This window comes from Rhopalosiphum padi, chromosome 1 (genome assembly GCF_020882245.1).
Source record: "Rhopalosiphum padi isolate XX-2018 chromosome 1, ASM2088224v1, whole genome shotgun sequence".
In the NCBI taxonomy this organism is placed as follows: Eukaryota; Metazoa; Arthropoda; class Insecta; order Hemiptera; family Aphididae; genus Rhopalosiphum; species Rhopalosiphum padi.
In genome coordinates this window covers 19,190,922-19,207,030 of record NC_083597.1, presented here as the reverse complement: position 1 = coordinate 19,207,030, position 16,109 = coordinate 19,190,922, and the positions used below count along the sequence as shown (strand labels likewise).

Genomic DNA, 16,109 nt, shown 5'->3' with positions numbered 1-16,109 from the left:
TAAACATATTCCAATAAAATTAAAAAAAAAACTAAAGAATTTCGCATTATACAAGTACCTCTATACGTTTTCAAGCGAAGAAAAACAGTTGTATTGTATTTAAGTATAGTGATTTAGGTTGTTATGGCTCATCCTAACCCTACCACAATAAGTGTATCCGATTTACGCCTATGATCGTTATATTATTGACATTTTGGTGCCAGATAAATACTTATATTTTGATATTTTTATAGCAACATCAAATAGTCCACACACCAAAAGTTTAAATCCCACGAAGTTTTGTTTACCTTAAAAGGCTAAATCCTCCGAAAATCCTCGGGGCGAGATCGAGCTACGATTATTTTGTATAATGCAAAGGCGTCGAAAGTTGATGACGTGTTTCATATTATAATATAATGATACCTCGCGGCTCGTAAATAGTCGTATAATATATACGTTGAATTAATGGATAAGTTATTGATTATTTGATACATAAATAGCATTAAAACCAGTACACAACGGTAAAATGTTTGATGTACAGTGAATGATGATCGATAATGATGAGTGTTAATCTTGAGATATATTTTCAATGTTGTCGTATTTTTTATTTACGATTAATTCAGTAAAAAGTAAAAGCATAAAAGTAAAGCGTACAATTTCACAAATAAATAATATTATTCGTACATATTAAGTAATCGCGAAGGTGATATTACTTCAGACTGATGTAGGGGTTATATAATATATAGACTACAGAGTTTTAGTAACATATATGGTATAGTTAAGTATTTCTTCAAATACCTAATATATATTTAAATACAACTGTTGCTAATGACTTTGAATACGCATGTACTATATAATATATTACGTACAAGATGTATACAATATTCCTGTCACTATAATATATTAAGTATTAACATATGTATAAGACATAACTTAAACTTGTATATTATTGTTCACGATATTCGTCGATATTTTATTTTCTCAACGGTATGTTATCCAACAACGGCTATATACATGACATAAATTTATGTATGTATAAGTATTTCTGTATATTCGTACCAATATATATGGTGCAGTGGCGGCAGAATTCATCAATATCGCGTTAGCGATATAAGAGCAATTTCATACTCATAGGAATTTCGACCAAGTGCCTATAGGTATACCTCTGCATTACTTATATATAATATATATTAAAACGACGACATTATGCCAGTAATATTTCAAAGATCGTATATATTTCATCATTATCGTCGGTGTACCTAAAATATATATATACGATTTAATAAACGAAATGCGCGTATATTAATATAATCTTCGTTTTTTTCTTTTTACAGCATTTTTGGCATTTCTTCTAACCGTGCAGCATTTGTGACCTAACCGCGGGAGGGCAAATTGATTTTCAATCGTGCCGGAAATATTCATTTCTCCTTCATCCACCACGCACATCCCCAAACCGCATTTATACATATATATTTACTTCATCGGGCAAGTGCGTCGGTCGTACAGCAGACATCCCTCCGGCAAACCTTATCATATTTGTATCTCCACTCGCTGCTGCGTCTGCGGTGGACGAGCAGAGGTGTGCGCACCGTATATGACGGCATCGGCTACCACTCGTCGGACGGGGATGAGGGTATAAGAAATAAAAAGTAATGCGATCTAGGTTATGTTCCCCCTTACAACCCCTTACTACTCACTCACCCCCGCGAGGAGCGCGCGCCCGCTTGTCGATCGGTGCGGCGACGTACAGGCGCCACAGATGCCTAGCGGTGGCGTCGCGTTGACCGTTGTGGGGTAGGCGTGGCCAGCAGCTTCGGCGCGACGGCGGCAGCTTATCGAACGCGCACGCGGCGCAACTGGTCGGGAGCCCTCACTGACGCCGCCGCCGCCGCCACTGACGCCGCGAAGTACGTCGGCTCAATGTCCCGGCACCACCGCGTAGTCGCACCACCGTAGTCATATGGCTACACGACGACGACCACGGTGGCCACCGGCTGCCGCGATAATCATCGCCGCCGTTGTCATTGCGGTCGTACCACATCTGGCCGCCGCCCAAAATGCAGTCAAAGACAAATCAGGTAAGGTCGACAGTATTAATAATGAACTATTATTGATGACATGAGTAATACATTATTTTTTTTTTCGTTCAATAAATAATATATGATGTTCATTGTTCAACAGAATTTTTTTTAATTTTCTGAAGGTCTTAACTCGTAATATTCTTTTCACGGCCAATGCGGCGTATACAGTTATAATTTATAAAACAATTTTTTGGGGCAAAACAACGTTTGCTGCATCAGCTGTTTGTGATAAATTAATAAATAATTATGTTAATCATTAAAAGGAAACGTATTATAAATAGTATATTATTATAATATATATTGGTATACCTGTACAAATACGATAGCAACACTCATTATTCTGTCTTATATACATCATATATACTATACGATAACGTGGCGACGGAGAATTAAATAATATAGTACCTATATAGGAGAGAACAAAAAAGATACATATTATATAAATATATTGAATTTTCGACTGATCGTCGTTTCTTTTTTTCCGGCGTAGAGAGCCGTCATCGGCGGGTCATCATCAGTGATGGATAAATTTCGTCGCGTACAAAACTTCCCATCCGTAGGCCACGGCGTTCGCTACGGTGCACAGTCCGCTGATGATCCGCAGTCCCCATAGCTCCTCGTAGCCGAACACGTCTTTAATGATAAAGAATGCCGATATTAGGTGCAGGATCACGGCCAGACCCGAAGAGTATAGAGCCTAGAAATGAAAAAACTCGGTGTAGCAACAACAAAAACAATGACAGTGTAATATAATAACCATAACTATTGTGAAACAACGTCCGAGCACGTGCGCACTTGGGCGAGGGGAGGGCCGTGAAAATTAAACTAAAAACATATCCGGACAGTTGATTTTCAGTATGACGTGACTCAAATACGTATTTAAGAATATTTAATTAAGAGGGTGGAGGAAAGTACTCGAGAGAGAGACAGGTTTAATTTTCATAAAACAACGGACTTTCGCTCCAAACAGTCATCCCTGATTTAATATAATAAGATCATTTAATCATATATATATATAACATAAAATTTGTATATATACCAACAAACACATGCATGTCTTTTAAATATCTTTTAAATACTTATAAAAAATTAAAAATTCTATCATTTTCAAAAAACATATTTTTCTATTTTGGTGTATTATTAATAATACTCGTATATTATATCACGTTTTTAGTGAATATAACTGACTGATACTCACTGCCCACTGCCTCCCAATAAATACGTCATTGACTGGGCGGATAGGTACATATTATATATAAACACGTTCCGGGACATAAGTTCTGTTTAATTTCGATTCGTTCAAGTACTAACTGTATACCCACATAATTTTATTAAATATCGAACATACCGCAGAGGCCCGCGGTGTGTTTTGCGAAACATACAACAATCAGCCGGGTGATATTGATCGTCGGGCTAGCTATAGTATGTGTGTGTGTGTATGTGTGGGTCGCGCGCGTGTTGTTATTATATTTCGCATCCAATTTTCTGTCACGCCGGCAAAATATAATAATAACATACGAAATTATAACGGACCTCCTTCCTCTACTTTGGTTGTTCAACACGCGAGTTTTTCCCTCGGCAGCATGTGACAATGAATTTTTTACACCCAATATAGCTGGCTCATTAATTTTCCCTGTACACAGACGCGTGTAATTTATGTGTGTATGTGCGTGTTTATAATATATATATATATATATATATATCAATAACCATATAGGGTCATATTAACCCTTCGTTATGTGTTCGACATCCCTTTTCCTGTGTGTGCGTGTGCGTTGACTACGGTGGCGGCAAGTAACGTCGTCGAATTAACCGGATTATTATATTATTAAAGCGGGCGCCTTTAAACAATTTAACGTGTGAAAATTTTATGACGTATTACGGCGTGTTTATTTATAGAATTTCGTTACATAGAAAATAAATGCATACATAACTTATGTCTAGTTTGAAAAACGTACACCTATTAAAATATTACAATCCATTATATTATTACTGTTTTGTCAAAATATAATAGCATTGATTCTAAATACTAATATTAGATATGTTATTATTATATGAAATATTGGTTATAACCATCAAACGACAATCGGTAAAAGATATAAAAAATTGCAATGCATAGGTACAAAATAATAAAAGTATTTGTAAAAATACATTAAAAATCTATATTCCTACGGCTTAAAATAAAATTATTTAATATGTAAAAATCATGAGTGGTGGGTAAATTCTATACATACTAATTTAATGGAGCAATGAATTCGGGGGTCATACATTTTTATCGCCAAAAGGGGCGAATTATGAAAATATAAATAATTATAATCTGATAAGATTTAACATTGAAAATAAATCATACGGTCAAAATAGAGCCGTTAATAATAACAATAAAGGTACCTACCTAAAGTCAATTTTTTTAAATAAAACATATATAACACTAAAATAACAATCTTATATGATGAATTATTTTTTATGTCTAATTAAATATAATTTTTTTGCCCTTTGAGCTATTGCAATTAATGAATAACTATGATAGAATTTCACTTGTTTCAAAAGCGGAAAAGGAAAACTAATTATTAGTAAACTCGCAAAATGGATAATTATTTCACATACCTAATAGTTTATATTATATTTTAGTTAAGAATTCCGTAAATGGACACCATTATAAATTACTATCCCACTAAAGAAATGTTTAGTATTACATTTATTCTAAATATTTATTCGTATATGCATGACTATTATAGTATTACACTATTACGACCTATAATACGTCATGTTTCATAGTATTTTATTTATGGGGTGTAGTGGATGGACTTGTGTGACTTTACACATGTGCTTTTAAACGTTCATAGGTCATATAAAATGTTATCGAGGTCAATCGGAAATTTCTTTCCTAATATTTAAACAATTTATTGTCCGATATAGATAAATACTTGACAATTATAATATTGTGATAAAAAAATAATAAAATAAATTATTTACTTTAAGGGCGTTGTTAAATTCTATACAACCTCCCCTACATCTCATTCAATGATAAATACAATCGTTATCTATATTTTATTTTATTTTTTATAAATAATATTTTATGTTAAATATTATATTTATAATAAACTTTTTTTTACTGCAAATGTCATAATGTCAACTCAAGAAATATCGAGATTCAATAGTATTGATGATAAACATTTCTCATTAATCAAATATATTTTTATGAAAAAAGAAGACCTTCGACAAAACAAAATATAAAATAAAATTTTAAAATGTTTAACTTTATTTTTTCAATATTATATGTATAATAATACTTACTATATGTATACCTACTGTATAGTACCTTTAGTATTGTTTAGGAAACAAAGCATCAATAAAAAAATATAGGTTATAAGCCATATTATATTTATATATATTATTTGTATAAGTTCAAACTTTATAATAAGTGTCATAGACAATAATCGTTTACGATAAATCAAGTTTTTAAATTCTATGTTATTGAAGCTTTACCTCAAAACGTAGATATACACTATTTATGTAAAAAAAATCGTTGGATTTTGTGACCCCGAGTTCATTAATAATTCTTTACACATGAGGTTTTCAGTTTAAATTTATGATAAAACCTTCGGGCTATTTACTTACCGAGTATATACTTAATATACTCGAACTTTAAACCATGCACATCGTATAAAGTGTAAAGAGACGAAATACAGAATGGGGAAAATGGGGAAGGAGTTAACGAGAGTTAAAGATTTTCAACAGAGTTTTCCGGGGTACCCATAAAACCTGCAATGACAGTAATTTACATGCGTGTGTATTATGTTAAAGGTTAGGTCTTTAAGGGCAGGTTGTATAAATATAAACTTTGACCTTTTAGGTTATTTGAGAAATGTGTACGTTAAGTAATGTATACATATATTATATTTACCAATTTATCGGAGATTGGTTCTGCTATACATAAGCTCACTAGAGTGATAATACTAATGCCCAGATAACTGTACAACGTTAGGTACACGAAATCTGAAGTGAACTGTGAAAAGGTAACAGACAATTCCGCGAACACTGGTATGATACTTCCAAGAGAAAGGATCTAAAAAATAAAAATAAATATATTATTATAATTTATTATGTATGTTAACATTTTCAGTTAAATTTTTTATTAATTTTTTCTTAGACTCTCGTTCAATTAAAAATAAGAATTATTAATACAAATAAAATAGAAAACAGTAAAAATAATGTTGACGTATAAAACTCACACGAGTCATATTAAATTACTAAAATATTAATATTAAGATAACTCGATTAATTGTATACCTACAAGTATACTTGTACATAATTCTATTTATTTAATCATCAACCCTTTCTCGAACACTTAACATTTGTGAAATGATAAATCTATTCAAACACATTTTAGTAAAATATGATCTGTTATTATAACCCTCCCTCGCAACCAATGTAAAAAAATGCAGTCCTAATTTCCTATTCTTATCCCGGATTGAACATTACGATATTAGATAAATCGATGTACACCTAACTTTAGAATTAGGTAGGTACTCACTAATAATAATAATATCAGTAATATCACCATTGATCAATTAATTTATAAAATTCATCAATAACTTATCATTCATTTCATTAAAAGTCAAATACTAAAATGTTGCATTCATTAAAAATATATAATTTAATAGTTAAACACGATCACTTTAAAATAAAAGCTACCTATTATTTCTAATTATATCACATTTTTATTTTATTCTTAAAATAATTTAAAATTTACATAAAACTACAAATACATTTAATTTTTATTGATTAATCAATTATTAATTCTCTAAATTACTAAAAAAAAATTCTATTATTTTAAAATTACTATAGTTAATTATTGTACTAAATAATCATTATGATTTTCACCGTTTGGTATCTATTTTGAATTTTTATAGGAGCGATTAATATACTAATTTTACAATTATGTATGTTTTTTTTATCTGTCATCAACTTTTGGGCAATAAAAATACATTGGTTTTCAAATTTAGATCTTAGTTGATACCTTGTGGGTTTCAAAAGAAAGATATTCTACTACTTTTCAAAATAATTGGGATAAACAAACTGAAAATTGTGGAAAAACGGAAATTATTCGACAGTGTTTGACAAAATTGATTTTTATTTTATTGTAATTCAAAAATAAATAACTCCAAATACTTCAAATTATCACCAAATGATTATAATATCATGAATTTCTATGTATGAGAAAATTTAAAAAATATTTTTAATACTTTTTAAATATTTATAGAAATTTAAAATTATAAATTGTGTTGAGTATCTTCTAGAAATACCGTTAGAAAATGTACGTAAAAATGCTTGAAAATTGCTCATTTACCTTTACTAATTAAAACAATATTCAAAAATGTATAGTTACAACATTTTTTTGTAAGCATTTTAAGTTAAAATCTTAACAAAATTTCGTCAAATTCACGAAAACGACATGTATACACATTATTTCGTAATAAAAATTCATAAAAAAATTCTTTCATTTCAAATTCAAATTTTTACTTCTAAGCCTATAATGATAATATATTTCTCCTTAAACTATTTTTAAAAACAAATAACTGTATATACTTGAAATTTCCAATTTTTTTAAATTTATAAGTAAAATGTTGGAAAAATTCAAAAATCTAGCCATTTTTAGAAGCAATGAAATTGTTTATGCTTTTCCCATATTTATTCTCTGCTCCACTCAGATGTTTCTATTATTTCAAACTATACTATTAGTATATATTTTTATTTTATTTTTTTAATATATTTAAATATATACGCATTTATATATATTGATACTATTAGTGGTATATAATATAACTAAATATGACTTAATTAACTTTGACCAAATCACCAACATGATATTAATATTTAATATTACAAAAATATTTATTAAAATATTATGTATATTGTTGTCATTGAAGACATTCATCATTTTCAGGAAAAATATAGTATGAATATTTTGAAAATAGTAAATAGTCGAATAGACTGCCTGACAACGATATGATAAATGGTAATTGTTCTAGTATACAAGTCCCCACATTAGACGTTAGGACAACTTTACTATCCGAACTCTCTATCTATATTTCCGAATATCAATATATCATATACTATAGGTATGTATTATGTAATTTTGAATAAAATTATCTTACAAAATCTGTAAAAATTAGTGTTATTAATAGTCTTCAAACAACCACTTAAATTTTTCAATGATAATATTTTAAGCTGACGTGACCACGTGACTATATAATATGTGGCTACAAACGTGGAGCCCAGAGACATACCTCTACCCCGTTATCTGGACTTGATAATTTAATATACAATTATACAATAGCATTATGAAGCAAGTTAAATTTATAACTGTGACTATTGTATTTTTAAATATAAATACCGATTGGTCATTGAATATTACATATCTTAAAAAGAAATTAATTGAAAACACAATTTTTATAAATCTAAATTTGCCATAAAAACCATTATCATACTCCGATATTTTTATGAGCAATGTACATTTTAATATTTTATAAAATTATGGCCTACAAAAATTATAACAATAATTTAATACACGCATATTAAATATATTGGTTCATTAAATATTTTTTATATCTACATACAAAAACATAATTTTTCTAAAAAAATAATTCTTTTTAATACAACATACGTGAAAAATAATATTACATAAACTATATTTCACTGTTTTTTGTGTAGGTACTATTCTTAAATTAAGCATATTATTAAGTAGCTTAATATATTATGATGTATTGTCATTATTGTCAATACAGTATTGATGTATACTTTATATACATTACAAATTATATATTTTGTGTCCAATAATAATTGTCCATGCAATTTCTCAACACACATATGCACACAATATCGTCGAGAATCAAAATTAAATAAGCTAGACAAAACTATTATCATGAATTATAACAACCAAATTTTAAATTTTCATGTTTTGTTTAATTTTAGACATTGAATGGAACTAAATTATTGGAGTATTCGCGAAAAAATGTTTACCTACTTATAAAATATCTGTTAAGCTATTCAATTATTGAATTATAGATAACCATTAGATACATGAATACATAACAAAAACAGATCACAATAAATCGTAATAATATTTTTAGTTTAGTAAACAAAATCAACGAAAAAAAAATTCAAACAATAATTGAATAATTATAAAAATATATTTTCAATATATAGAACCACCATATGACTCTTACAACAATGATAACTGATAAGAAAATAAACCCTGGCCATAAACGCTAAGACCATAAATTTAGTCGTGTTTCATACTTTTATCTAAGTGTAAACTGTATAATATCTATTTCTCTACCTAGGTGTGAATATAACCATCAATAATTAATACATGTCTCATGAATAGTTTACCGATGGTTGGAATTTATTATTTAATTCTTATATATTCTTAATTAAGAATTTAAGAATGTAATAAGACTTTGGTAGGAATCATAAAGAATGTACTCGTATCACTTAGTTCTTAAATCTTCGTGTTTCCTAATGCAAATAAGTATATTATGTTACTAACAATACTGAATATATTTGTATTACCTAATTTATTTAATAATCAATACCTATACCTATACAATATATTATAATACCTATATGGCTAAATAGACAATAGTATTATAGTTGACAGCATATTACCTTAATAAGTTATTACACAAATGATAATTACCTTTACCTATGTAAAATAACGTATCATATTACTATAATTAATTATCAAGTATCATAATTTATTACTTATTATATAATATTTAAAAAAAATCAAATTTTATAAACCTACAATAATTATAATATTCATAAAAGTATTAGGACAATGGTTGTATCGCAAAATTGAGTTTCAATATTATTTTAATCAAACCAGAACCAAATATATATTGTACATTTTTTTTTTTAATGCAATACTCACTACTTGTGCCAGTTTAAGACGAAATATTATAGATGAAATTAACGAAGTCATGATTTAATTTTAAAATTTTTTTAATTAAATATAAAAACAACTGATATTACAATTTACAGTCTATACAATATTATTCTTCACTATAGCAATATTAACAACTAATGAGTGGTATAAAACTAGCACTCTGCCGATGCTCACACATTACTTATCTATGTCATTTATGGGCGAGGTTGTAGACTACAATATAGTTAGTGCATCATAATGTCATAGTGTATTATAACGGTTATAATAAACATGATAAATTTAAACATATTATATTATCGTGCAAATTATAAAAAAAATGACTCATATTAAACCACTTTAATTATTTTAAATTTTAAGAAACCGGTAATTTACATACTAATACATATTAACTATCAATTTAAATAGTTCGAATAATCAGAATTTGTATACTCGATCAACTATACAATTAAATGAAATCACGCACGCGCATTGTATGTAATACAGCTCCCAAATTGTTGTAATCAATAAATTAATTAAAGTGAATTGTGTAGTCATATAACGATCGTTCAGGGCATATATTGTGTTGACAGAGTTGAACAAGACTTAAGTGTGATATCACAATAGTAATCCATCACATAAATCGCCAAATATTAGACACGGAGAGTGACAGGAGTGATTTATGTATGCATTGATTTAGGTAGTTTTAGATGATGGTGGTTGCGGACAATGCGGTTAACATGACAATTAATGCTAAATAATTTCGTATCTGCAATATTGACGTTTGATATGTTATATTAGACCTTTACATCCTTAGAATTTACGTTGATTCGGAGGTAACGTTACCTACACATAAGTGGGTTATACTATCATTGTTGCGTAATACAAACTACACTGATGTTGATAAACTAAGTAAATAATATTATATATACATACATATATATTATATACACCTGCTGAATGGTTTGTATTCAGTCCAACATTAGTATGAGTCAATTTTAACTCGAAACTTCGTGTTTTGATGATGAATAATAAATTAAATACTAAATAAATTCAATACTGTTTATATATATTTGCTTATAATACATTCTGAAGATATATTAATACATATTTCAGAACAATTTCTAATCATTTACTAACATACTTTTTACACGCACATAAATGTATAAAATATAGTTACAACACAACAGTTAATTAGAGATACATCTTTTGAAACCGACACATTTATTTCTAATAGATTCTACCATATAATATATGTAACAACTAATAAAATATGATAACTTAATTAATAATATTAATTTAATAAATATTTCAAACTTACAAATGCAATCTAGAATATTATATTCATAAATTCGAAAATTTAACAATAAATAGTAATGGTTTGTCGATATTTATTTAATTGGGTTTTATTAAGTACTCCTGTATGATTTTATCTTTTGTTGTTTATTAAATATTGTTAATTATTTAATGTTTATCGAATATAATAGAAAATATTTTGTGTACAAATGAATGTACCTAATAATATAATAATATAATATTATTTATAGCCTCATAAATTTATTGTTTTACCATAAAATACAAATTTAAATAACTGAGCTTTCACTAGTTATGCAATTTTATTTACTTATTAGTTATTTCAATCCTTTATTATGCTATAGCAAAATCCAATTAATACATTATAGTTTACAATCCATTTTAACAATCAATACTTTAATAAAATGTTTTAATTTGGAAAATGAAAAAATACAATACTCGCTAAACAAAGCTATCATCAAGTAATAAAATAATACACTAGTCTGTATGTTTATCGACGCTTTGTGCAGTAATTTGTTGTACCCTCAGCGTTAATCGTATCCGGTCATTGGATTTTCATTAAAACCACGTTTGTTTGAACGGAAATTAATATATTTTATTGTGTTACAGAATTACAACGAGCTATTGACTGGCTTACTTTACAACGGAGCAAAGACTGGGGATGGGGAACCGGAACGGACACTGCTCAGGCCATCGTGGCAATGGAGATGACGAAAACTGGGGGACGTCTAGAACGGGAACTGAGCGCCAAACAACTGGAAATAGAGCTTTTGGCCAGACTATGGCAACACCACGACCCAGATTCAGTTACTCTTCAACAACAAGACGACGAAGACGAAGCGTTAACCGTAGCCAACATTGCGACGTATTCAATGGCGTTGGCTAGTGCTTGTCACGATCCAAGACAATTCCACGGACACGATTTGATTGGTAAAAACTATATAAAAAATTGCCATTGGTAGTTAGTAAAAGTTGTAATCGATTCTAGAAATCGTATTTCTGATGTTAAACGTACAACGTGGTGTTAATTCAACAGTTTTATTTTTCAGGCTCGTTGCTACAACATGAAACTATATCCGATTTGGATTTCTCGTATAGCTCCTTAGTGGCGTGTGAATCGGGTACACATGTCAGAAAAAGACATATTAGAAGACTAATGGAGATAGCCAATACTAAGCACACAGTGGGTCAGTTACAATACAATATAATAGAAAAACAATAACTATACGTCCATAAGCTTAATAATCCTATTATTATAGCCGTACCTATATCATAAAATAATAATAGAAGTGTGAATTTTCTAATATTTAGCCAATATATATATAGGTATATCGAATTTGGTTACTATTCAATTATGACACCGAAAACCGCCTTCAAGTTATAATAATAACTGCAGCCGTAGTGATTGACGATTAGAAAAAATAAAAAAGTATTTGAATAACACAATAAACATACCGGTGCACTTACCTACAAATTTATTTATTATAAAATTGAGTAAAATAAGATATAAATCAAAGTACGAAACGATTTAAAATGTAAAAATTAATTTATAATAAGTTATTATTTACAAGAATTTTATATTTATATAGTAAAATAATAACTATCACGATTTAAGACATTATACCTTTTCTGCACCTATCATTTATACTACACAATGCAAGTAACAAGTGTATTATTTTTATCACTGTAAATTCATTATCGTTACCTAAGTATCTAACCCCAGTCCCAGTGTAGTAATATCATTCTATAAGATCATACGTTTTGGCTTAACATTTTGTGAAACGATCACTGAATATTATTATTTTGATTTTTAATAGGCCGATTTTATGTTTTCTAAATAAACGAATAACGATGTATGTTTATTTTTAGATTCATTGAGTGTGGCTATATTAGCCCTTCAGTGTGTAGAACATGATCATCGCAACCGAAACGTGAAACCGTTACTAAAGAAACCATTAGCGACATTGATAGCGCTACAACAACCGGACGGAGGATTTGGTAGTCTTCACACGACTGCACTTGCAATCCGAGTGAGTACTATAAATCATAACCTATACAAATTTCAGAAGTAGATGAAGATATTCATTCTATATATGTAGAGAAGAGTGCCAAAAGCTGTACTTATACAATTATGTTCCTATAGGATGTGTAATCTATAAAATAAACTGCACATTTCTTATATTATTAAATATTTTATATTGTCATATTATTGGTATCAGCACACTACTGTATGTATATAATTAAACGTAATACATGTTAGCTTTAAACTTAGTCACATAGAGGCGGGGGCAAGTTGGTTATTGGATTAAGTTGATACATATCAAATAAAATACATTTTAGCCAAATTATTTGGTTCAAATATTCAATCAAAATATTTTAACTTTTGGGTGTAGTTGAGAGAACAATTTTTTTTCATTTTTTACTTTTGTACCAAACTACTAGTTAATCATATAGATAATAATTGAGTAGATACTATTTAATAACTTACATATTTATTAAACGTATAAAGGACATTAGATAAACGTGAAACAGAATTATATAAGTGTGAAAAAAAACATGAAGAGTGTATCTATCATTAGCTCCGGTCTTCTTTATTGGTCTACTATTATATTGCTCATTAACTTGTATTATTATCATTTATCAATCTCCAAATGAACGCAATAAGGGAAAATAAAGCAAAACAAAAATAGCGTGCTTGGAGTGGTCAATCTACCTCTTTGCACTCTATCACTTTTTAAGCCCCCTTCCAACTGTATCCGCCACTGCAATGTATACGGACACGTATCTATGGCTGCAGTCGACGACTGGATCAACTTGCTTATATATATTATTATTGATATAATACCTAAATAAATAATTGCTGTTCATAAATAATAATTACAATTCGTTGTCCGTTCTGCTGCTGATATACAGGCGTTACAAGAAGGCAAAGCCACGTGGAACCGGACAAACGCAGTTGATTGGCTGTTAAACCATCAAGGACCCGACGGAGCTTTCTTCGACATCGCAACAACGGCCGAAGTGATAATCGCCTTGGCGCGCGTGTCGGGCGTCGCCGAGGGGATAGCCGACCACTGCGAGGTCCGACCCGGAGCTGGTGAGTGCTGTAGAAGTCTGCTTGCGGGAGGGGGACGGGGTTAGTCGCGGGTTGTGATGAGCCGGCGTCCTAATTCATATTATACACGTCTGTTAGGTTAGCAATACGCCTTTAATTATAATATATGGTGAATAACGATATATAGATAAGGACAACGTCGGTACCGCGGTGATCATACCTCACCCGTCGGCCGTCGACACCAAACGTCCGGTATCCGTCAACGTGAGCGAACCCGTTGCCACCGACGAATACCATCTGCCACAGATTTCGGACAGCGGCACAAACGTGACGGTCAGCTATTCGCTGTGGATCGGCAGCAACATCACGGAAAAACGATCAATTAACATCACAGCCGATCATAACGTCACGTTTTACGAGATCATGCAAAGAGCGTCTGACCTAGACAGCGCTTTCACGTACGTTATATAAATTTACCGTTATGTAGGTGATGCCAAAAATACCTAGCTATAGTGTATATAGAGGTACTTAAATACAGAGAAACACTTAAATATTTTCAAAATGTATTGAGTTTTTATTTTAGTTAAAATTTCTGAAAATAATATTCTTCATAATATATTGAATATTGAAAGATATAGTTAAGCTACATTAAACATTTAAATTGAACAGAATTTGAACTACTAAACTTAGTTGATTGAGTTTGTGTGCTACTATTTCATTGGCCAACAATAAACCCCTCTAATTTCAATTATTAACCTTAAAAGTTAAAATAAAAAATTGTTTTAAACTAATCAGAAATATTTACTTATCAAAACTTGGATACATAATAGTTGATTTTTATATAGGTTTTCAGCTACGGAATGGCCAAATGGTCATTACGTGCACACCCTATCGGGACTTAAAGAAGAACCAATGAGTTATCATTTTTGGCTGTTGTACAAACTGAGATCATGTCCTGACCCGCAAAATCCTCCGAGCAATCAACTAGTAGCTCCGACCGGTGTTGACGATCTAATCGTGCAAAATGGCGAACACTACTTATTTTGGTATAAGAAGCTCTAAATTTTAAAGGTTTGTCTTATCTTTAACAATCTATATTATTTTTTGTTTTATTTTTATCTAATAATTAATAACGCATTAATCATTTTATTTCAGGACGACAAATGGGATTTCGGATGTTTATATACAACATTTAAAATATTATGGTCGACAATAATTAACAGAAATAATAATTTTTAATAAAATATATCTTTTTTTTCTAGGGATTAAGTGATATTCATTTTAGACTTGTTGAAAACTATGTGTCAAAAGTTATTTTTCTCTGTACCTACGCTTATAAAAACAAAAGTTAACAACATTTTTTTTCTGCAAACTACTTTAATATTATAATTGTTTACCTACTCACCACTGTTTATACGCTTCTTATATACGATTACCTATTAGATATGATATAATTAATTGTATTTTGCCAAATGTGGCTTACGTACATATATATGTTATATATATTTATATATACATACACTGTACTAACCATATAAATATATTGCCTTAGTCACTTTATCGTCACTTAATATATAATATACATGCAATATTGTATAAGCATAATATCATAATGCATAACTTATTGTATTTATAACCGAAAACTTTGAAAGGCTGTGGAAAACATTATCTTTCAAGATCCTCTCTTACTTATTATAAATAATTTTCCAATATTTAAGATAAAATAATATTTATAGTTATACTGAATACACAA

At 29.5% G+C, this 16,109-nt stretch overlaps 2 protein-coding genes across 2 annotated transcripts; one reads left to right on the top strand and one right to left on the bottom strand.

Moving 5' to 3' along the window:
• The first annotated feature begins 1,838 nt into the window (after positions 1-1,838).
• On the top strand, positions 1,839-16,109 carry LOC132931682 (uncharacterized protein CG3556). The gene is made up of 8 exons (XM_060997612.1): positions 1,839-2,057; positions 11,911-12,231; positions 12,351-12,488; positions 13,171-13,331; positions 14,215-14,398; positions 14,544-14,814; positions 15,202-15,427; positions 15,512-16,109. The coding sequence occupies exons 1-7, from the start codon at positions 1,940-1,942 to the stop codon at positions 15,416-15,418; spliced, it is 1,410 nt and encodes a 469-aa protein (XP_060853595.1). The 5' UTR covers positions 1,839-1,939; the 3' UTR covers positions 15,419-15,427; positions 15,512-16,109.
• On the bottom strand, positions 2,317-10,166 carry LOC132931683 (uncharacterized). The gene is made up of 3 exons (XM_060997613.1): positions 9,997-10,166; positions 5,965-6,126; positions 2,317-2,757 (listed from the first exon to the last, which is right to left on the bottom strand). The coding sequence occupies exons 1-3, from the start codon at positions 10,045-10,047 to the stop codon at positions 2,575-2,577; spliced, it is 396 nt and encodes a 131-aa protein (XP_060853596.1). The 5' UTR covers positions 10,048-10,166; the 3' UTR covers positions 2,317-2,574.

Coding starts and splice junctions, on each gene's coding strand:
- LOC132931682 (XM_060997612.1), top strand. CDS start 1,940: ATGGCTACACGACGACGACCACGGTGGCCACCGGCTGCCGCGATAATC. Junction 14,399..14,543: donor CGAGGTCCGACCCGGAGCTG/GTGAGTGCTGTA, acceptor AACGATATATAG/ATAAGGACAACGTCGGTACC. Junction 14,815..15,201: donor GACCTAGACAGCGCTTTCAC/GTACGTTATATA, acceptor ATTTTTATATAG/GTTTTCAGCTACGGAATGGC.
- LOC132931683 (XM_060997613.1), bottom strand. CDS start 10,047: ATGACTTCGTTAATTTCATCTATAATATTTCGTCTTAAACTGGCACAA. Junction 6,127..9,996: donor GTCTTAAACTGGCACAAGTA/GTGAGTATTGCA, acceptor TTTATTTTTTAG/ATCCTTTCTCTTGGAAGTAT. Junction 2,758..5,964: donor AACCAATCTCCGATAAATTG/GTAAATATAATA, acceptor TTTCATTTCTAG/GCTCTATACTCTTCGGGTCT.